Consider the following 23,071-nt stretch of genomic DNA (forward strand, 5'->3'; position numbering starts at 1 on the left):
CCATGCCTTCGCCCGCCGCCAGCTCCATCTGGCGGGGGCCAAGATGAAGCGCAGGTACGACGACCGGAGCCAGGGGAGTCAATACGCTCCGGGGATGAAGATTTGGTTCTTTAATCCCCGGAGGCGGAAGGGAAGGTGCCCAAAACTCACCTCCCCCTGGCAAGGCCCAGGAGTTGTCCTGTCGCAAATCTGTGACGTGGTCATTAAGATCAAAATGGGGCCACGGACCCCCCCTCGGATCGTCCATGCCGACCGGATAAGACCTTATGCCGGCGAGCAGGCGCCCTCATGGATCGCCTCGGCTCTAGATGCCGAGGCAGGACCCAGTACCTCTTGCGACGGGGGCTCGTAGCGTCAGAGGACTGGGGGGATGGTAGTGAGAGATGCCCCGATGTGGTGGGATGGCAACTCTGTCATCCCTCACGAGTGGGGCAAAGGAGCTATAGATTATGGGGTCTATGGCAGTGAAAACTAGCCCGGGTGGGTTAGGATATTGGTAGGGATCTAGCGAAGATGACATTAGGTAACGTTAAGGTTAGTTAGTGACTGATACCTGTAGTGGGGACGCAGGTAGATTAGTGTGGATTATAATGACGTGGGAGCGCAATAGTTTAAAGGGACGACTGGGAAGCGCAAGTTTCAGAGGGGAGTTGTTAACTGAGATGATGCCGTGTGTTTGAGAATTGAACAGGTGTGATTGCACAGGTGTGCAACTGAACAGGTGTGTGGAGCAGTGTATGAGGGAGTAGTGGTGATTGCGTGTTGTGTTGACCAAATGGTCCAGGAAGAGGAGGAGGGTGCAGGTGGCACCAGGTAGGATTGCACAGGTGTGCAACGACAGGTGAATGAAGGACAGGTGTATGGAATAAATGGTATGGAGTATAGGAATGGATGGTCGTGGAGTGAGTGTGGTGGAAATTGTGGAGTGGAGTGGATGGTGCGAAGGTGTGAATGGGGGAAGAGTGGACCCCCATCACGGATACCCGGGGCGGGTAGTGTAAGTGTTAGGTAGAGGGTATAGGTAAATTGTGGTTGGATATTGGCATCTGTGGTGCGGGTGAAAGAATGGTCTTTGGATGGGTGCATTAGTGTTGTGGAAATGGCTGGGCGTGTAGCCTGTTAGTGTGTGTAGTTGGTTGGGCACTCCACCACTGTGAGGATGTCGGCCAGGTGAGGCCGCAGGTGGGCTCTGGGAGCCGGTAGTTGTGGATGGGGCCCGAGGATCCGGAGGACGGACCCGGGTAGCCCAGTGCCAGAGGGCACCAGGGGGTGACAGAGCCAGGAGAGGGCCTGCCCCAGTTAGATAGGTTAGGGTGAGGAGCAGGTAAGCTCGGGTGGCAACTACAGTGGTGGAGGTGTGCAGGTGGGTAGACCTGCTGGGAGAGCTACACGTCGCGGCCCAGAAATTGTGCGAGGGCACCGGGAGATGAATCGGGGGAGTGAGACCCCAAATTGAGAAGCACCACAGTTTGGTCAATGGGAATTGGTTTTTAGAACCCATAGTGTAAGTTGGCCAATGGATTGGCAGGGAGAGACCCCGGGTAGTGTAAAGTGTGTTAAAATCATTTAGAGGATAGTTAGGATGAAGGATCTCCTCGCACCATCTGCATCCACTCACCTGAGGTGACAGGTACTCCGCACCATGCCATGTTTACTTATTTTTTACTGTGCAAATGTTTGGATTGTGAGACGCATCATGACGTGGGTGTGACATTGTGCGTAATTCCATCTCTGCCTCCTTATGAGGATTGATGATGAATTTAGTGATGGCAAATTTTGAAGTAGAGGGATTGTGGAGACGAATTTGGTATAGGGGAAATATGGGGAAGACGTGACAGTAGTGACGAATTTGTAAATGTGTAGATTTTTGTACATATGGGGTAAGGGCAAGGGTAGGGTAGGTGACAGGGGGGTGATGTACGGTAGGGACGAGCTTTCTCACTTCGCCCTCCGTACGCATTTCGCCTTGCATTGCCTTATTGATGTGTACCCTTGTGACCTTACCCCTCGCTCAATTGTCTTTCCCCTTTTGTCTCCCACATGACCTGTGCGCCATTGGGTGCCGAGGGGAGCGTGCGTGGGTCGGCCATTGTGCGCCCGAAATTCCCAGAACCAGCTGTCTGCATCGATGCACCACATTATGGACCACATGCCTGTGGCCGAGCACCACTTATGGACCCCATGGGTTGGGGCATGGCCCCTCTGCTGGAACCGGCCATGAGGGCCTGAAATCTTGCTGGCAGACCTTGGCCACAGGGCACCGATGCCCCACAGGTGAACCACACTAGTCGGCCCTGTGGGCCATAAATAAAATAAATAAAAAGGACACATTGGGTGCAAGTTTTAATACAAATAGGCCGCCAGTAAGCAAAGCAAAAGAATGACAACATCTGGAAGAACAAATAATAATAACCAGCAGAGGGAGCCGAAGAGCAAGAGATCACCTGCAGGGTTAGGGGTTGTTGATTTTATTTTTATGGAACACTGAGGAACTATGGTGACTGCACCGATTGGTGCTTGGGTGCTTGTATTGGTGCTTTTTTGGGTGCGTTCATGGTGCGTCGATGCAGAGCAGACTGTCTCCCCCCCAGAAAGAACAATCACAGGTCCTGGGTTAGTTTTGTAAATAAAAATAGCGTCATTGTAAATAATGCTTCCCACCGTCAGTGTATAGTTTGAAGACCATTCCGCAATTCGGTTAACTGTGGGCGTAAGTCTGTTAGGCAGGGTGCAATGGAGCAGCGGGACACATTTATTTATGTTTTAAAACTGTCGCACTCAGGGTCAGGTTAAAAGTAGAGGGAACTACACCTACGTGCCACACGAAGGTAAAAGTTATAGGCCCGGGACGTGCCTAAGGGGAGGAGGGTGCAGTGTTGTGGATATGAGAATGTTTTTTTTATTTATTGTTGTGGTAAAATGTTGTTGTAAAAGGTTGTTGTAAAATATCACCCCTCCTCCCTCCGTTTGTGGTTGTATAAAGGTCAAAGGGCGTTCCCGTAGTTAGTCCATAAAACATACATGCAGGACACGATATATCTTTTTTTTGACAGTTATATCCTTATTATGTGTATTAGTGTAAGGCTGTGTCTTCCATTAATTGAAATACTCCATTGCACCAGTGAAAGAAATAGATCCCCTTTCCTTCCCATCCCCAAAATCTCCCTTTCCTTCCCATCCCCAAAACCTCCATTTCCATATTACATCCCCTCTCGTCACTGCTGAGCCCTCGATTCCCAATCACCTCCCCTCCAATAACCGCCATTGACCACGAGGCTCGAGTCGGGGAAGAAAGGCGTGTCTCCACCTCATCATAGAGGGGAAGAGGGGCGTGCCCGCCCGTCGTCATCCAGGGCGGAGCCCGAGGGTCGCGCGACCAACCAGGGCCGAGGTGAGCACCCCGATGGGCGTGTCCAAAACGCCGGCGGCGTAATCGCTGGAGGCGCTATAAAAGGCGCAAACGGAAGTGAGTGTGAGTTGGTCTGAGTCGGTTGCCAGAGGGAGTCGGTCGTCAAGTGAAGAGTGGTGAAGAGTCAGTCAGTAGAGGTGGTGGTCAAGTGGTTGCGTTGGTTGCGGTGAGGAGTCGGTGGTAAAGAGTGAGGGACCAAGAAAGAGTTGAGGGTGTGGACCAACGAGTCAGACAAGTCCTGGGAACGCAGCGGAGGCCGCCGCAGCAAGAACAGCCAAAGGGGGCCTGAACGGCGGTTTGGAGCAGGACCGTAAAGGAACGGCGGCTGCTAAACGCGCCGGTTGAGCTGCAGGACCCCCTTGGACCTTTCCTCTCCCTCCATCCATCCACCTCCTGCCTTTCCACCCTTGTTGTATACGTGAGTTTGTTTTGTTTGTTCTGTCCCTGGGTATTTAATTAAGTCTGTAGGTAAGCTAAAATTTGCACTGTGTCACCTGCGTCTTATGTGTTGTAAATAAACTTGATTGCTCCTTTTTGCTTATGTGTGTAAATAATAAATAAATTCAGTAGCATTTCCAACCTTTTTGTCTTCTTTTTCTTCTTCACATCCGTGTCGCCTTTGTCTTTTCCCTATTGACTAGCTGTGGTGCGATCCGGCCAAAGTCCTGGGTGAATCGGGTGAGTCAGGGATCCTGTTAGGTCGCGGTCATACACCACCGCTCGGTCATCATAACATCTAAACCGCGATCTGTAACAATATTATTAGAATCTCCCGCGATGAAGAGTCTACGTCCTGTCACTTCGCCATCGCAGACAGGTCGGTGGTCTCTTTGCCTTCTACCACATCCTGTCTGGTTTTGTACCCTCTACTCTTTTTATGCTTTGTCTCCCCAATATTTTTGCAGGGCACACACGGTCCACCATCAACCCCTTCTGGTGAAACTACCTAAATCCAGGATCACTGCTCACCTCCACTCATTTGTTCCTCCTTTTCTACACCTGTGGAACCAAAATCCACATCCTCTTCAATCTCATTCTTATCTCCACGTCTTCAAGACCGCTGTTCAACACCATCTCATCTCCAATCCAAAAACATTATCCTTTCTTCCCTCGTTACCCCCCATCCACACAATCCCAATCCCTACTCCTTCCCAACTCCAATTTTCCCTCCTGAGAGTTGCCTTCTGTATCCTACTTGTCCACCTCCTGCATCCTCTCCTACCACCCCCTCCCCCCTTTTCCTCCATATACCCTCTGTTTGTCCACCCCTCTCTGTCTTGGCCATCGGCACTGCTGTTGGTGTTTCCCCCTCTCTCTGCTGTTCCTTTTGTCCTGAAGCGTCCTGATCCGTTCAGTGTACTAATAAGAGCTCTTCCACGGGCCTTGAGTATGTATTCCAAAAAAATGAAAAAGGTTATTTCATGTTGAGTTTGAATGGGATGTTTTTATTTTCAGATTTTATTGTGGAAGTGAAGGTGGAGTCCGAGTTCATTGATGATTCCTCCTCGCTTGTCAAAGGTCTGAATAACAATAATGATAATAAAAATAAAAATATTCCAGACTGTTTTCCTCAGTAAGAAACAAATTGTCATATGGTTTACAGGTGAAGATCTGGGGACGATGGACACTTTGCAAAGTTATTTTCAGACCTCCCATGATGCTTTGAGCAATGTGCATGTGAAGCAGGAACCACTTGGTTCTTTCCCCGGGGAGTCCGACAAAGCTGCTCAGCCGCTTGAAGGTAAGCGACACATGCTTTACCTGTTTTTTTTTTGTTTTGTTCTTTTTACTGATGAAATGATTTTGATCGAACTCTGCAGAACAAAAGATCAATTAAATATCGGTCAACAAAAAGGGCTTGCTTAGCCTGGTGTTGGCTTAGCAGTTAGGGTGCCGGCTTGGGATCCGAGGATCCTGGGTTTGAATCCCGATTGATTGCTGAATTAACGCCAGGGGGGTTGACTCAGCCTGTCATCCTTCCGAGGTCGGCAAATTGAGTACAAGGTCACTGGTAATTCCCTGTGTTTCGCAAGAGGCGACTAACAGGGTTGGCGGCAGGAAGGGCATCCGGCCATAAAACATTGCTTCAAAAAGGGGACCATGGTTCCCAAAAAAGGCCAACCCCTGCTTTCCGGGAAAAATGGCCTCCAAAGGTGGTTCCAAGAGGGCTTGTTTATCTATATTGGGCAGGGATATTATTTGCTTCTAAAATAACCAGAAATATTTCTGTACTTTGTATTTCTGGCCTTTATTCAGGATTGATCTTTTGGGAACTGAGTGGCATGCTGATGAGAAGCTGAAGGGAAAGGTGTATGCTGCATGTGTGAGAAGTGTTATGATTTATGGGAGCGAGACATGGGTAATGAACGTGGAGCAGCAACGAAGGCTGGAAAGGGTGGAAATGCGAATGGTTCGGTGGATGTGTGGAGTATCGTTGAGAGAGAGGAAGACAAATGATGAATTGCGAAAGATGATGGGAATAGAGCCTGTGATGGATGCTGTGAAGAGAAACAGGTTGAGATGGTTTGGTCATGTGTTGAGGAAGGATGAAAGTGACTGGTTGAGAAGAGTGATGGAAATGAATGTAGAAGGAAGTAGAGGATGGGGAAGACCGAGAAAGACTTGGCTAAAGATGGTGGAAGAAGAAATGCGTGCAAGGGGGTTAACAAGGAGAGATGCAGAAAATAGGGCAAAATGGAGAAGATTGTCATGGGGACCGCAAGGCTAACCCCCGCTCTCGCAGGGAAAATGGCCTGAAAATGCATGTTGTTGTTGTTGTTGTTGTTGTTGTTGCTGTTGTTGATGATCTGACCCATAAAGCCAACATTTGTAAAGTCTGTTTCATTAATAGAGTCTGGAAATAGCATTGGAAACAACAAATCAACTCGGAATATTGGGACTTGACAGGTTTCAAAGACAAATTTATGACGATCTAAACGTGTGAAGTGAAAAGTGTATTCAAGATTGTTAAATCGCACCGTACAAATCGCTCAAAAGCCATTAAAGAATCTCGTCATTGAGTTCCGCAATTTTTCCCTCACCTGCACCATTTCTGGATGACTTACTGTGGAATTACGTTCTGCAACTCAGTTTCGTATCATTCTCAAAACATCTACTCTCTGATGTTTCCTTTACCATCATTTGTGTTGAACTTGGAACACTTCCTTCATCATCTGAGATCAGGTTTTCTTCTTCTTCTTTCATGTATCATCAGATGGCCAGCTCAGTGTCGTGCAGCCATGACCTCGTCTCTGGTCCTACGTCGAAGAGGCCGGCTTCTGAAGGTGGTCTGTATCGGGGGCAGGTGGTAATTATGTGTTCGGCAGTCTGCTCAGGCTCGCCGCACTCGCACACGGCGCTATCTGCCAGGCCCCACATCTTCAGCGATGATTTGAAGCGGCCGACCCCCGTACGTAGACGGTTCAGCAAGGTCCATTGCAGGCGTGGTAGGTCTTCTCCTACGACGCCACCTCCTGGGTCCCAGATGTAGCGGTGGATGCGGGTGGGCCCGGCCGTTTCCCACACCTGCTTCCAAGATGCCGCCAGCCATGTGCTTCTAGACAGGTCCTCAGGGATAGAACTGAGCATCTCTTGTGCCACCTTGTTGTAGGGATGGCGGGACTTGAGTCTGCTTGGAGGCGCCACTATCGTTGTGGTGTTTTGCAGGATGTGCCAGTCGTGTTTCTGGGCATTCCTTGCCAGGGCGAGGGTAGCAGCCTCCCATCGGAGGCCGGCCGGGGCGATTCCCGCTAGGACTGGCAGGTGGAATGCCGGGGTGGGCTTCAAGCAACCAGCTACAATGCGGAGGGCGTTGTTAATGGCAACATCAACCTTTCTCACGTGTGGGCTTCTGCTCCAGGCTGGGGCGCAGTATTCGGCTGCAAAGAAAACATCTACTCTCTGATGTTTCCTTTACCATCATTTGTGTTGAACTTGGAACACTTCCTTCATCATCTGAGATCAGGTTTTGTTATGTGGGAAGTGAAAATCCCACACAATCCGGACAGCCGCTGATGACAGCCAGGAAACCTTCCTCCCACAGGACGCCCGTGACTACTCAGTGTCTCTCTGGCTATTGTCTTTTCTGGCTTGATCGACCTGAACCCTGTCCTGGTGGTGTAGACGCGCTGTATATCAAGAACTCCATTTCTCATTATCTGTGTACTATACTTGCACCTCCCAAACCGCAGGACTACCTCTGGCTGCAACTTCCCTTCCGCTGCCACCTCATATTTGGCTGTGTGTTATGCTGTCCTTCAAAACAGTGATGGCTCCATCCACATCTCTCTCAGATCTGGACATGCTGCTTCTGCTGTCTCAACAATGGATGGAGGTCCTCAATGCCAAACAGGAAATCAGAGCTGTCTCCCTCGACATATCACGTGCCTTCGATACGGTCTGGCACCCAGCTCTGCTCACCAAACTCTCCTCCTATGGTGTCCATGGAAATCTCCATGCATGGCTTACGGACTTCCTCTCTGGTCGTAGTCAACGTGTGGCCCTGAATGGATTTCTCTCAACTCCCCTTCCTGTCAGGCTGGAGTTCCCCAAGGCAGTGTTCTGGGCCCTGTGCTTTTTCTGGTCTTTATCAATGATCTCTCCGACTCTCTGGAAAATCCTCTCTATCTCTTTGCTGATGACTCCACTCTCTGCCGCTCCATTCCTCTTCCCTCAGATCGGCAGTCTGCAGCCTCCTCACTCTCTGAAGACTTGGACAAAATCACAGACTGGTCAAACAAGTGGAACATGTCTTTCAATCCTGACAAATCTCACACTCTTACTATGTCTCTCCGAAAAGATCGACTGGACAACCCTCCCATCTACTTTCTCAACAATCCTCTCCAAGAAGTTCTGTCGCTCAAGCTTTTGGGTCTCACTATCTGCCATGATCTTTCTTGGGAAAACCACATTTCCAAGCTGGCCTCCAAAGCCAGTCGCCGACTGGGCATCCTCCGTCGTGCGAAGTCCTTCCTAGGCACACCTGAGCTCCTCACCACATACAAGGCTTTCATCTGCAGCTCAATGGAATACTGTTCTCCCCTATGGGCCGGTGCTCCTGCCTCACACCTAGCTCGGCTTCACGCTGTCGAAACCAAAGCTTTCAGAATTATTGGAATCTCCCGCGATGAAGCTATCTCTGAGGGCCTTTCACTCACTCACCGCAGGCAGGTAGGTGGTCTTTCTGTCTTCTACCGACTCCTCTCCGGCCTTGCACCCCCAGCTCTCTCTGTGCTCTGTCCCCCAAATATTCCTACAGGTCGCACAAGATCTGCCAGCAACCCTCTGATGGTTAAACTGCCGAAATCTCGGCTCTCTGCTCACCTTCACTCTTTCATTCCTCTTTTCTCCCGCCTCTGGAACAAACTCCCTCACTCCCTTCAATCCCACTCGTCCCTCCAGGTCTTTAAAACAGCTGTTCACCAACATCTCTTATCTTCCCCCATCCAAAACCTTGATCTTTTCTACCCCCGCTAATTCACCCCAGATCCACCTTGTTTGAAATTCCAACTGCTTTCTTGGAAGTCCTGGCAGTGTCCATATGTTTTGTACCTCTCCCACCCCCCCCCCCCTTCCCATGCCCTCCCCCAATGCCCTCTCCCTCTCACAGATCTCTCGATGTCTCCATGTCTCTCGGTCCCTGCTCTCAAATGTTGTGTTTGTGTCCTTCCTCCTCTCTCCCCATCTTGTCTACCGCTCCCGATGTTATATGTTTTATTTGTCGGTTTGTCTTTCTGTGTGATTAATGTTCGCTCTTTCACGAGCCTCGATCTTGTATACAACAAAAAAAAAAAAGAAAAAAAAAAGATGATATGCACCAACTTTTAACCACTCATCCCAGCTCACTCGGCCTCGCATGTGGTGATTTCAAATGTCACCACGCCAATTGGTTGGGTGTCGGTACCTCTCTCACCAGCCATGCCACCTCAGCAAAGGACTTCTATAACTCCATGAGACTGATACCTTCCCACCTGGATACCTGTCAATGCCAAATCCTTCATTGCGGATTTGGTTATGACCAACTTCCCCACCAATGTCTTGTGCTCTTCCTCTGCTCCAATTGGTTTATCGAATTGTGTGCTTGTGAAGGTCAACATCTCTCTAGCCATTCTTAAGAGAGCAGCCTCAGTGCTGGCGAGTCTGACAATTCACTCAGGCTCCGCTCGTGAGAAGACCGAGTGCCTCAATTCAGTGTTTGCTTCCAAATTCAGTGTTTGTTTGCTTCTGGCAACCTTGAGGTCTGATTCGGCAAATGGATTGGATGGCAAAGCTCACGTATCTGAAAAACCTGCTCCTGCTCTTCCTCTGCTCTTTTCACTCCATCATTTCCCCAAAGTCATATTCCATATGCTTGGAAGTCTGCCAATATCACTGCATTCCATGAAAGGTGCAAATAGCAACACCCTTAACTAGAGACCTATTGTATTCCTTCCAATCATCAGCAACGTCATTGAATCCATCACTGCAGTTCACATAAAATCATTTCTCTTCTCCAACGATCAATTCGGATTCAGATCTGGGTCACTCCACTTTGTACAATGTACATGCTGACTCTACTCTCCCAACAATGGATGGGGGCCTTCAATTTCAGACATGACATCCTGGGCATCTCTCTAGACAAAGCTCAAGCTTTCTATACGGTCTGTCATCCCGTCGAGCTCTCCAAACTCTCTGCCAACGGCATCCAAGACCCACTCCATTCTTGGGTCACTGAGTTCCTCACCTCTCAAAGCAAACGTGTGGCTCTCGACGGAACCCTTTCATCTCCTCTCCCTGTCAAGGCTGGTTTGACCCAAGGCAGTAGTCTTGGGCCCCATCCGAACCCTAATCTTCATCATTGGTCTCTTTGACTCTTTGTAAAATCCTGTTTATCTCCTTGCTGACGACTCCACCCTTTTCCGTGACATCTCATCGTTCAGATAAACAGGCAGCAGCTTCTTCCCTCTCTTCATACCTTGACAAGATCATGTGCTGGTCAAACACTTGGAATATGTCTTTCAATCATGAGAAATCTCACACACATTATCTCTCATCTGGCAAACCCGCCTATATGCTTTATTCACACCTCTCTCAAAGAACTTCAGTCGCTCACACTCTTGGATCTTGCTGTGAAGCATGAAATTTCTTTGGCAAACCACATTTCAAAGTTCACCTCCAAAGCCAGTCACCGATTGGGCATCCTCTGTCGTGCAATCTTTTTCCTTGGCACACCTGAACTCTTGTTCTCCCATAAGGCCTTCGTCTGCAGCTTGATGGAGTAGTGCTCGCCCATCTAGGCTGGTGAACCCTGCCTTACACGTCCCTCTGCCTTGTTTCACCCCCATTCTGGTATTGCACCTCCTGCCCTCTCTGTGCCTTGCTACCATCAACCTCCTTCTCCTCCTCCTCCCCCCCCCCCTCCCTTCCCAGGATTCTGAAAATGCACGTGGTCCACCAGCAACCCCCTCCTCACTGAAAGTCTCAAAATCCATGATCACTGCTCACCTACACTTATTTGTTCCTCATTTTCCCCACCTATGGAACCAACTTTCACATTGTACAACTATCGGGGATGCCTCTTCGCAGTGATTGCACCATTGAATGCAAGTCAGGGGCCAAATCTTCCCTATTCTTCCCTGCTGTCCAGATTTGTCAGGGAAGCGCAGTCACGGTCAGAGTGCCGTTCGGTCCCCGTGGACTGGCCCTTTCCCTCTTGTCTCCTCTCTCTCTCTCTCTCTCTCTTTCTCTTTCTCTCTAGCTCTGTCGTGGCCCTCACTTTGTGAAGGTGGGGGATCTCTGGTTCACTCCTGGTAGATCAATCGACTGTCTCTGTGCCGCAGACTTGTTGGAGAGAACTGTCCGGTGCTATACAACAACAACAACTTCCACCGTCTTCAATCACATTCTTCCCTCCAGTTATTCAACACAGCTGTTCATCACCATCTCAGATCACAGCCCCCCCAAGACCATGATATTTTCTAACCCTGTTAGCCCCCTTCCCCCAAAGCCCCATTTTCTTTCTAACCCTGTGCCCTTCTCCCGCCAGCCTCAAATTTACAGCTTTCTGCTGTTCCTTTTGTTCTGTTGCATCCTCATCTCTTCTATGTCCTCAGTCTTCGATGCGCCGACTCCGTATACAAAAAAAACTTGACGTCACGGGTTGGCAACCATCGTGCAGGCTTCATGGTCTGTGTGGTCTCTTTTTGTGTTGAAGTTCCTTGTAAGGGAAGTCGTTTATTATATATTGTGAACCGTGGAGTCTGCCCATACTTTCTTCTGTCTCCCGTTCATGGCGGGCGTGTCCCTTGCTGCGTTTTAAAAAGCTCATCATTCACTTTTGAAATGACTGGAGAAGGCATGAATAATGCTGATACGAATTTTAATTTAGCAAGCAGGATATTTTGCCCTCTTCTTAGACAAATCTAACCTCTACCGCCCAGTGTTGAACCACCATTTTGTGATGGGTGGTATAAGTAGCTCAGAGATTTGAATCTGAGTGAACCTAAGAAAGAATGCATCGCACTTAACCTTTTTAAAGTCCATTCAATTATTTAAATTGATAGATTAACTTAAACATTTCCCAACATGGGGATGGATGCTTTGGCTTGCTTTTCCTGTCACTGGGGATGGATACTTTTACTCGTTATAATATATTTTTCAAATATGGTTTAACTTTTGATATATATTTTTAAAAGATGACTTTGGTGACTTGTCTTTACAGAAAAACAAATGAAACTGGTTTCCTGGTCCAACTGTTCCCAGATGTTTGACCAGGAAGATATTAATCCACACATCACTCAGACCATTTCTGAAGAAACTGACAAATTCAGCCATGTGTCAAACAACTGCACTTGTAAACGTTGTACAGAGCCCCTTAAGAATTTCCAAGGACGTCTCTCCTCATCTATTAACATTGATAATTTCCATGAGAGACTACACAAGTGCTCCGTGTGCAACAAGACCTTCCCTGTTATCTCAGCGTTGCAAACCCATGGAAGAATCCATTCGGGTGAGAAGCCTTTCAAGTGTTCTCTCTGCAACAAAGCGTTTGCTCATTCATCAGCTTTATATGTCCATAAAAGAACACACACAGGAGAGAGACCATACAAGTGTTCTGTGTGTGATAAAGCGTTTGCTCACTTATCAACGTTGTACAATCATCAAAGAACACACACAGGAGAGAAGCCCTATAAATGTTCTGTTTGTCATAAGGCATTTATTCAATCAGCGCAATTATACTGTCATCAAAGTACACACACAAGAGAGATGCCATACAAATGCTCTGTATGTCATAAGGCCTTTAGTGAATCATCACATTTGCACTTTCATCAAACAATGCATACAGTAGAGAAGCCCCACAAGTGCTCCGTGTGTCATGAGGCCTTTGGTCAATTGATAGATTTACACGATCATGAAAGAATGCACACGGAAGAGAAGACCGTCAAGTGTTCTGTGTGTCAGAAATCATTTACCTGCTGGAAAATATTAAGAGAGCATCAGAGAATACACACGGAAGAGAACAATTCAGAAACAGAAGAGAAGCCCTACCGGTGTTCTGTGTGCAACAATTCATTTACTGCGTTACCATCTTTAAAACGACATCAAAAAATGCACAGTGGAGAAAAGCCGTACAGGTGTTCTGTTTGCAGTAAATCATTTACTGCATTATCATTTTTAAAAGTACATCAAAGAATACACAGGTGAGAAGCAATGGAAAAAACAACACCTCCAGAGGAAGAACAACTCGAAGTTACTAACTCAGCTCAAATAGCATCTTTGCAAACAAAACAAATAAGACTAACAAAGATAGATCACAATGAGGAAGAGAATAACGGACAACAGGAGGAAGAAGAGGTTGACAACGAACAGCAAAGACTTGAAGAAGAGTTGGCTAATAAAAGAGGAAATCAAAGTAATTTCACCAAGGCAAAGACCACAACTCCACCGAATAAAAAACAACAAACTGGAGATACAAGTAAGGAGAATAAACAACGGTTACTAAAATTCTCCCCAAATCACCTAATTTGAGAGAAATTAACAATGTGAGTTTTGCAGCAGCACTGAATGACAAAAAGAAAATAACACGCAAACAACACAAAAATGACAATCTGACCAGAAACAAAACACCACCTTGGAAACAGAGAGTGGAGAAGCAGAGACACCAACTGAGAAGGAAACTGGACAAATGGAACAATTCAATAAGGGAAACAGAAGTCCAAAGCTCAAGAAAAGAATCGGACAAAAAAAAGGAAATACAACATTGAAAACAATGGGCTGGAACCATTAGCTGCCCATAATAAGCTCCACATACACCAGATAGCAGGGAAAATAGAAACTATGATGAGGCCAACAACAGAAGAAAGCAAAATCAACAGTTTGAAAACAACCTGAAAAACTTATACAGGGAACTAGGGAAACAGAAACAAAATGTAGCAACTCCCCTGAGAAAAGAGCATCTTGAAAAATTCTGGAAAGGGATACATGAAGATGAAAGAGAACACAACAAGGAAGCAGATTGGATACCGATCTTGTTCAAACTTGGCACACAGAAAATGAATGATGTGTTGCATATGCACATCATTTTATTTTTCCGAGAGCAGATCCAAGATGGCAGACTGGCAGCCATTTTGTTACTTAAACGTGTTCCCAACCATTTCTCGGACAGGCATGGACACATTTTGTTCAAACTTGGCAAAGAGACAATACATGAGAGCATGCATATGCAGATTTTGTTTTGGAATCCGACCAAAGATGGCCGACTGATGGCCTTTAACTCCATACAGCAAACTTACTAAAACCATGGGGGCTATGAAATTTTATGTCTTTTTCTTCTTGTTAATAAATGCTTTCCTACAATATTATCATTGTTTTTGTTATTTATTTTGTAACTGGAATGCCATGCCATGGAAGGACATATTAAGCTGCTCTATACACCTTAACATGGCACGCATTTAGAAACATGGGAATCGTACCGAATTATTTGGAGTTGATTCGCTTAATCAACTCAGGAGACCATAAGGAGCATTTTGGTGCATCACATTCCACATCAGAAAGCTCCAGTATAACTCCACAAAAATATGCCTCACACACACACACACACACACACCTCATACATTTATAGCGGATAAGTTACAGAATAAGTTCGAGTTTCAAGGCGTTTCGTCCTTTTTTTTCATCAAGTTATGCCCTCTTTGGAAAATATCACATCAGTAGTGGACATGTATTACAATTCTTGCTGTGGTTATGCACGTTTGAAGCTGGTGGAATGGATTTTCAGTTCTTGGTCGTTTTTACCCACACCACCAAAGGTGGCTGGAGGTTATGTTTTCACCCCTGTCTGTCTGTTTGTGAACAGGATATCTCAAAAAGTTGTGGACGGATTCGGCCGAAATTTGGTGGCGAGGTGGTGTCTGTGACGATGATGAAATGATGAGATTTGGGAGAAGATTTGGATCAGAGAAATTATTCGTGATTCTTCACCAATGAGAGATTGGGACCAAAAGCGATATATAGCACAACAACAACAACAACATGCATTTTAAGGCCATTTTCCCTGCTAGAGCGGGGGTTAGCCTTGCGGTCCCCATGACAATCTTCTCCATTTTGCCCTATTTTCTGCATCTCTCCTTGTTAACCCCCTTGCCCGCATTTCTTCTTCCACCATCTTTAGCCAAGTCTTTCTCGGTCTTCCCCATCCTCTACTTCCTTCTACATTCATTTCCATCACTCTTCTCAACCAGTCACTTTCATCCTTCCTCAACACATGACCAAACCATCTCAACCTGTTCCTCTTCACAGCATCAATCACAGGCTCTATTCCCATCATCTTTCACATTTCATAATTTGTCTTCCTCTCTATCAACGATACTCCGCACATCCACCGAACCATTCGCATTTCCACCCTTTCCAGCCTTCGTTGCTGCTCTACGTTCAACACCCATGTCTCGCTCCCATAAATCATAACACTTCTCACACATGCAGCATACACCTTTCCCTTCAGCTTCAACGACACTCCCCTCCTCATCAGCACGCCACTCAGTTCCCGAAACTTCTTCCATGCACATGCACACTTCTTTCCAAAAGCGATATATAGCACGATATCTCAAAAAGTTTTGGAGGAGTTGGGTAAGTGACAAGAACATGCCGATTTGATTTTGGTTAAGGTCCCGGATTCCAGATCCGACCCATCAATGGGATACAAAACATAAACTGTCCAGTTTGTATACAAGATCGAGGCTCGTGAAAGAGCGAACATTAATCACACAGAAAGACAAACAGACACATAAAACAAATAACATCGGGAGCGTTAGAGAGAGGGGGAAGGACACAAACACAACATTTGAGAGCAGGGACCGAGAGACATGGAGACATCAAGAGAACTGTGGGAGGGAGAGGGCTTTGGGGGTGAGGCATGGGAAGGGGGGGGGGGGGTGGGAGAAGTATAAAACATATGGACACTGCCAGGGCTTCCAGGAAAGAAGTTGGAATTTCAAACAAGGTGGATCTGTGGTGAATTAGTGGGGGTAGAAAAGATCAAGGTTTTGGATGGGGGAAGACGAGAGATGGTGGTGAACAGCTGTTTTAAAGACCTGGAGGGAGGAGTGTGATTGAAGTGAGTGTGGGAGTTTGTTCCAGAGGCGGGAGAAAAGAGGAATGAAAGGGTGAAGGTGAGCAGAGAGCCGAGATTTCGGCAGTTTAACCATCAGAGGGTGGCTGGCAGATCTTGTGCGACCTGTAGGAATATTTGGGGGACAGAGCACAGAGAGAGGTGGGGGAGCAAGGCCGGAGAGGAGTCGGTAGAAGACAGAAAGACCACCGACCTGCCTGCGGTGAGTGAGTGAAAGGCCCTCAGAGATAGCTTCATCGCGGGAGATTCCAATGATTCTGAAAGCTTTGGATTCAACAGCGTGAAGCCGAGCCAGGTGTGAGGCAGGAGCACCAGCCCATAGGGGAGAACAGTATTCCATTGAGCTGCGGATGAAAGCCTTGTATGTGGTGAGGAGCTCAGGTGTGCCTAGGAAGGACTTCGCACGACGGAGGATGCCCAGTCGGCGACTGGCTTTGGAGGCCAGCTTGGAAATGTGGTTTTCCCAAGAAAGATCATGGCAGATAGTGAGACCCAAAAGCTTGAGCGACAGAACTTCTTGGAGAGGATTGTTGAGAAAGTAGATGGGAGGGTTGTCCAGTCGATCTTTTCAGAGAGACATAGTAAGAGTGTGAGATTTGTCAGGATTGATAGACATGTTCCACTTGTTTGACCAGTCTGTGATTTTGTCCAGGTCTTTAGAGAGTGAGGAGGCTGCAGACTGCCGATCTGCGGGAAGAGGAATGGAGCGGCAGAGAGTGGAGTCATCAGCAAAGAGATAGAGAGGATTTTCCAGAGAGTCGGAGAGATCATTGATAAAGACCAGAAAAAGCACAGGGCCCAGCACACTGCCTTGGGGAACTCCAGCCTGAACAGGAAGGGGAGATGAGAGAAATCCATTCAGGGCCACACGTTGACGACGACCAGAGAGGAAGTCCGCAAGCCATGCATGGAGATTTCCATGGATACCATAGGAGGAGAGTTTGGTGAGCAGAGCTGGGTGCCAGACCGTATCGAAGGCATGTGATATGTCAAGGGAGACAGCTCTGATTTCCTGTTTGGCATTGAGGACCTCCATCCATTATTGAGACAGCAGAAGCAGCATGTCCAGAGTAGAGTGACCTGGTCTGAAACGAAATTGATGATCAGAGATCAAGCCATTGGAGAAGAGGAAAGATTTCATATCCGAAGCAATGATGGATTCCATGACTTTGCTGATAATTGGGAGCAGGCTGATTGGTCTGTAGTTGCAAGGATCTGTTTTTGCACCTTTTTTGTGTAAAGCGGTAATGTTTGCTGATTTCCAGGATGCTGGCAGATGACCTTGAGCAAAAGATAGGGTGAAAAGAACAGAGAGAGGGTGAGATAGAGCGGCAGAGCAGGATTTTAGGACCCGTGGGCTGATGCCGTCTGGTCCAGTTGCAGAATCAGAGTCGAGGTTTGACAAAAACTCCTCCACCTTGTCAGGAGAGAAGGACACAGAGTCCAGGAGCAGTTGGGTTCGACTGGGAAAGGTGGGAACAGAGAGAGATGGGTTTGGGACTAAGGATTTTGAGGCAAACACAGAGTTGAGGCATTCGGCTTTGTCACGTGCGATGTCAACTGTGTGGCCATTTGAGGTAAGGGAGGGGATGGAGGGGGAACAAACACCAGAAACGGATTTGACCAGACGCCACCAGGATTTGGAGGAAGGAGACAGGTTTGAGAGTTCATTCTTGAGTGAGGAGAGATAGTGCTTCCTGGCACTCCTGAGGGTAGACACACACTTGTTCCGAGCTTGGTGGAAGGAACTGAGATTGCCTTCAGTTGGATTAGCCTTCCAAGAGGCAAAGGCAAGTTGTTTCAGGGCAACTGCCTCACCACAAGATTCAGTGTACCATGGATGGGAGGAAGGGTAAGACAACTGAAGGCGAGATGGGATAAATCTGTGCATGAGAGAGATCAGTTTGCTTTGGAAGAATTCCCAGGAAGAATTGATGTCAGAGGCAGTGGAGATGGGAGACCAATCCAGACGATTGATGGCTGCTTGAAAACCGTCCCAGTCGGCCTGAGTGAAATGCCAGACTCGTCGATGCTGAGGAGGCTCTCTGAGAATGGCCAGAGAGATGTCCACTTTGACAAGCACATGATCAGAAGAACCGATTGGAGCAGAAGAAGAGCAGCAGACATTAGCAGGGAAGTTTGTCATAACCAAGTCTTGGCGAAGGTATGCCCTCTACCGAGTGACGTTCTAGTTTACAGACTGTTTGTTTTTGCGTAGACAAAGGGTTAGTGTCTCTGCTTCCAGTAGTGGTGCCTCTGACAAATCATTGATATGAGGGTTAAGTAGACAGAGTAGTGCCAGGCAGCTCCAGCTAAAGCAAACAGGGTTTAGGTTGTATTTGTGGGAGGATAAAATACAAAACAAAGGAGGTATTTTTAACACTGCAGGAATTTAGAGAGGCCTCATCTCGAATCTTGAGTGCCGTTTTCGTCATAACATCTAAGGCAGGACCCGTCTCCCATAGAGAGAGTACAGCTTCGGGCTACTCGACTGATTGCAGGCCTCGGTAGACTAAGCTATGCGGAGTGGCTGAAAGTGACACATCTTTATACTGTTGTGGAATGCCATCTTTGAGTTGCACAGTATAGCACAAGTTACCTCCCATATTACATGTTTTGGTGTAAGTGTGAGGTACTTTAATTCTGATATAGAAAATGCGTCATTTTATTTGTCGAAAGCTGTTGTCAAACTTCCCCATGTCTTTGTCTCAAACTACTTTCCCTTCAAACCCTTTTTAATGGCCTTAGTACTTCTTACCTGTGTAATCTGTCTTAAATGTTCGTTTAACGGACGTGCACAACTACGGGCAATCAGCGACACTAAAAAATCACCTAGATACCAAGTGATTTAAAAAGCGCAGTGCCACACAAGGTGCGAGGATTCAGAAGGAAACAATACAGTGTAACAATTAATTCATAACCCAAACCTATATGCACCCTCAACTCAACGAGCGAGATATAACCATAAGGCCTCATGCATTCCTCAGGATATAGACGTGAGATAGATGGCTCAAGGTAGGAAATACCACCATCTGCACCCATCATGAATCGGTGAGTTCCAAGCGGCTACACAACTTGTCAGGGAGCCATGTCCGGAGCTGGCGTGAGTAGGAAGAGTGGGCATGGCTTCTTGCGTGGGGGCATGACTGCTGGCAATGTTGCAAAATCCATTCTGTGGGAACCCAAACGATGCATCGAAGATGCAGGCAAAGCGAAGGCACCTGAAAATGCACTCGCACAGACTCCCCCCGTCTACCCCCCCCCCCACCCTGACATGTCACTCAGTGATGGTGGCTTTCCTCCCTGAACTCATGTCTCAAACCTATTGCAGGCTTTATTTAAAGGGCTGATTGAGTTTGGCTGATTAGTACCCAGGATGAGACCATGTCTGGTGATTTGCTCGGTCACCATTAGTCTAATGGACCCATGGCACCAATCGGCGTGATGCATCTCCTAACTCTCTAGTTCCATTATAATATGGTATCATGGCAAATAGGCCTATGATCCGACTGGGAACGATAAAATCAGGTGGCCGTCGTGACCGCTTTGACGAGGTTTATCGTCATTTTGCTTGGGCAACTTGCCAACCTGATGGCTGTAACATTTGGTGTGTTGAGTGTGATTTGGACCTGAGGAGTGGGAAACCCCTCGTCAAAAGAAAATTGCATTGAGCACGCGATTCTGCGCCAATTGTGAATTGTAATGAGTGACCGGGACAGCTCAAACCAGGGGGGGGAGCATTCTGGACAAATTCCACTGTGGCTCCAGCAGAGATGGATATAGAGGGTGCAGTGGAGTCATTTTCCTCACCTGGTGGCCTCATACCCCAGTAAACATCACCACTCTCAAAAATCCCACCACAAACCCCATACTCAAACACATTAAATGTCGTTCCTCTACCCTAGGACAACGGGTTTGCATTGAAAACTACAACCATTGTAGGGACATGGTCCAGCCATGGTCCTCTCCACATGTGAAGAGCCACACTCATATTTTGTTGCCTCACCAAATGGTCAAACACTCCGACATTACCGAATTGACATTGAGAAGTTTCAGCGTGTGTCGTGGTGTCCCATCAATTTCCAGCGTGTGTTGCGGTGTCCCATCAATCTCCAGCATGTGTCGTGGTATCCCATCAATCTCCAGCATGTGATGCAGTGTCCCATCAATCTCCAGCATGTGTCGTGGTGTCCCATCAATCTCCAGCGTGTCGTGGTGTCCTATCAATCTCCAGCGTGTGTTGCGGTGTCCCATCAATCTCCAGCGTGTGTCGTGGTATCCCATCAATCTCCAGCGTGTGTCGTGGTATCCCATCAATCTCCAGCGTGTGTTGGGTTGTCACATCAATTTCCAGTGTGTGTCGTGGTGTCCCATCAATCTCCAGCGTGTGTCGGGTTGTCACATTAATTGCCAGCGTGTCGGGTTGTCACATCAATTTCCAGCGTGTCGGGTTGTCCCTTCAATTTCCAACATGTGTTTCAGTGTCATCAATTTTCAGCGTGTGTTGTGGTGTCGCATCAATTTCCAACATGTGTTGCAGTGTCCCATCAATTTCCAGTGTGTTTTGTGGTGTGTCCCTTCAATCTCCATCGTGTGGTGCGGTGTCCCATCAATCGCCAGCATGTGTGGCAGTGTCATCAATTTCCAACGTGTGTTGCGGTGTCCCATCAATTTCCAGTGTGTATTGCGGTGTCCCATCAATCTCCAGCGTTTGTTGCGTGTGGTGTCTCATCAATCTTCAGTATGTGTTGCAATGTCTCATCAATCTTCAGCGTGTGTTGCGGTGTCCCATCAATCTTCAGTGGGTGTTGCAGTGTCTCATCAATCTTCAGCGTGTGTTGCGGTGTCCCATCAATCTCCATCCTGTGTTGCGGTGTCCCGTGAATCGTCAGTGTGTGTTGCGGTGTCTCATCAATCTTCAGCATGTGTTGCGGTGTCCCATCAATCTGCAGCATGTGTTGCCGTGTCCCATCAATTTCCAGTGTGTATTGCGGTGTCCCATCAATCTCCAGCGTTTGTTGCGTGTGGTGTCTCATCAATCTTCAGTATGTGTTGCAATGTCTCATCAATCTTCAGCGTGTGTTGCGGTGTCCCATCAATCTTCAGTGGGTGTTGCAGTGTCTCATCAATCTTCAGCGTGTGTTGCGGTGTCCCATCAATCTCCATCCTGTGTTGCGGTGTCCCGTGAATCGTCAGTGTGTGTTGCGGTGTCTCATCAATCTTCAGCATGTGTTGCGGTGTCCCATCAATCTGCAGCATGTGTTGCCGTGTCCCATCAATTTCTAGCGTGTGTTGCCGTGTCCCATCAATCTGCAGCGTGTGTTGCCGTGTCCCATCAATCTGCAGCGTGTGTTGCCGTGTCCCATCAATCTGCAGCGTGTGTTGCCGTGTCCCATCAATCGTCAGTGTGTGTTGCGGTCTCCCATCAATCTGCAGCGCGTGTTGCGGTGTCCCATCAATCTGCAGCGTGTGTTGTGGTGTCCCATCAATCTCCATCCTGTGTTGCGGTGTCCCATCAATCGTCAGTGTGTGTTGCAGTGTCTCGTCAATCTGCAGCGTGTGTTGCGGTGTCCAATCAATCGTCAGTGTGTGTTGCGGTGTCTCATCAATTTCCAGCGTGTATTGTGATCCCATCAATCTCCAATGTGTGTTGCGGTGTCACTTCAATTTCCAGCGTGTGTTGCGATGTCCCATCAATTTCCAGCATATATTGTGGTCCCATCAATCTCCAATGTGTGTTGCGGTGTTCCATCATACTGCAGCGTGTGTTGCAGTGTCACATCCATCTGCAACGACTGTTGTGGTGTCCCATCAATGTCTAGCGTCTGTTGCGGTGTCCCATCAATGTGTAGCGTCTGTTGTGGTGTCCCATCGATGTCTAGCATCTGTTGCGGTGTGGCATCAATTTGCAGCGTCTGTTGCGGTGTGGCATCAATTTGTAGCATCTGTTGCGGTGTCCCATCAATGTCCAGTGTGTGTTGCGGTGTCCCATCAATTTCCAACATGTATTGCGGTGTCCCATCAATTTCCAACGTGTGTTGTGGTGTCCCATCAATTTCCAACGTGTGTTGTGGTGTCCCATCAATTTCCAACATGTATTGCGGTGTCCCATCAATTTCCAACATGTATTGCGGTGTCCCATCAATTTCCAACGTGTGTTGTGGTGTCCCATCAATTTCCAGCGTGTGTTGTGGTGTCCCATCAATTTCCAACGTGTGCTGCGGTGTCGCATCAATTTCCAGCGTGTGTTGCAGTGTCCCATCAATTTCCAACGTGTGTTGCGGTGTCCCATCAATTTCCAGCATGTGTTGCAGTGTCCCAACATTGCCCAGCGTCTGTTGTGGTGTCCCATCAATCTGCAGCGTCTGTTGTGGTGTCCCATCAATCCTTGAGCCATTCTGAACCCACCATGAGCAAAATTGGCGGACCATCTGCAGGATGCGACGTTGAACTTATGAACAACGAGTGTGACGTCACTCACTGCCTGTGCAGACATAATTTGTCAATCTTCCCGCCATGTCGGTTTTAGTCACGTGTTGTCTCTTTCGTAGACCCTAACAACGGTCCATGCCAGGTCTGGTCGATATGTGGAGACGCTATGTCGTCGTAATCTGGAAACATTTTATTTGCCTGATGGTATCGGCTCAGTTTGCTCTCTGTTTGCATGAGTTTGATGTTTTTAATTTGCGTTCACTGGATCGGAAGTGCCGATGTGTGGATTTGCAAACAGGAGGAGTTCCGGTGCGCGGTGCATTGTGGGGCTTTGTTTCGCTCGTTGTATGAGGAAGAGGATTCTGACATTTTAGTAAAACTGATCGAACATTACCTCATCATCATTAACATTACAACTTTACAGTTCGATCAGGAATCATTGTTCGTTTTTAGTTTTTAAACAAAACCCGAATGTTTGCAACGAAATAATCCATCTGTGGCGAATCTGCGGATTGGAATTGATTAATTATTTTCTTGGGTTGTTTGAGTGACTTCAGTCTTCACTCACCCGTGACGTGTGTACTGTACGGTACGGGGCTACACTACACTGTACCGTACTGTTCGCC

The 23,071-nt window shown here is 47.6% G+C and overlaps 1 protein-coding gene across 1 annotated transcript in view; it reads left to right on the forward strand.

Moving 5' to 3' along the window:
• LOC137427463 (uncharacterized) overlaps positions 1-14,244 on the forward strand; it is an 87,006-nt gene extending 72,762 nt beyond the window's left edge. The window contains exons 9-11 of the mRNA XM_068116987.2: positions 4,865-4,927; positions 5,013-5,150; positions 12,108-14,244. Coding sequence (XP_067973088.2) covers positions 4,865-4,927; positions 5,013-5,150; positions 12,108-13,090 — 1,184 coding nt within the window. The 3' untranslated portion in view covers positions 13,091-14,244. The remainder of the gene's footprint in view (positions 1-4,864; positions 4,928-5,012; positions 5,151-12,107) is intronic.
• The last annotated feature ends 8,827 nt before the right edge of the window (positions 14,245-23,071 follow it).

The sequence above is a fragment of the Myxine glutinosa genome, chromosome 5 (assembly GCF_964187855.1).
Source record: "Myxine glutinosa chromosome 5, kmMyxGlut1.1, whole genome shotgun sequence".
Lineage (NCBI taxonomy): Eukaryota > Metazoa > Chordata > Myxini > Myxiniformes > Myxinidae > Myxine > Myxine glutinosa.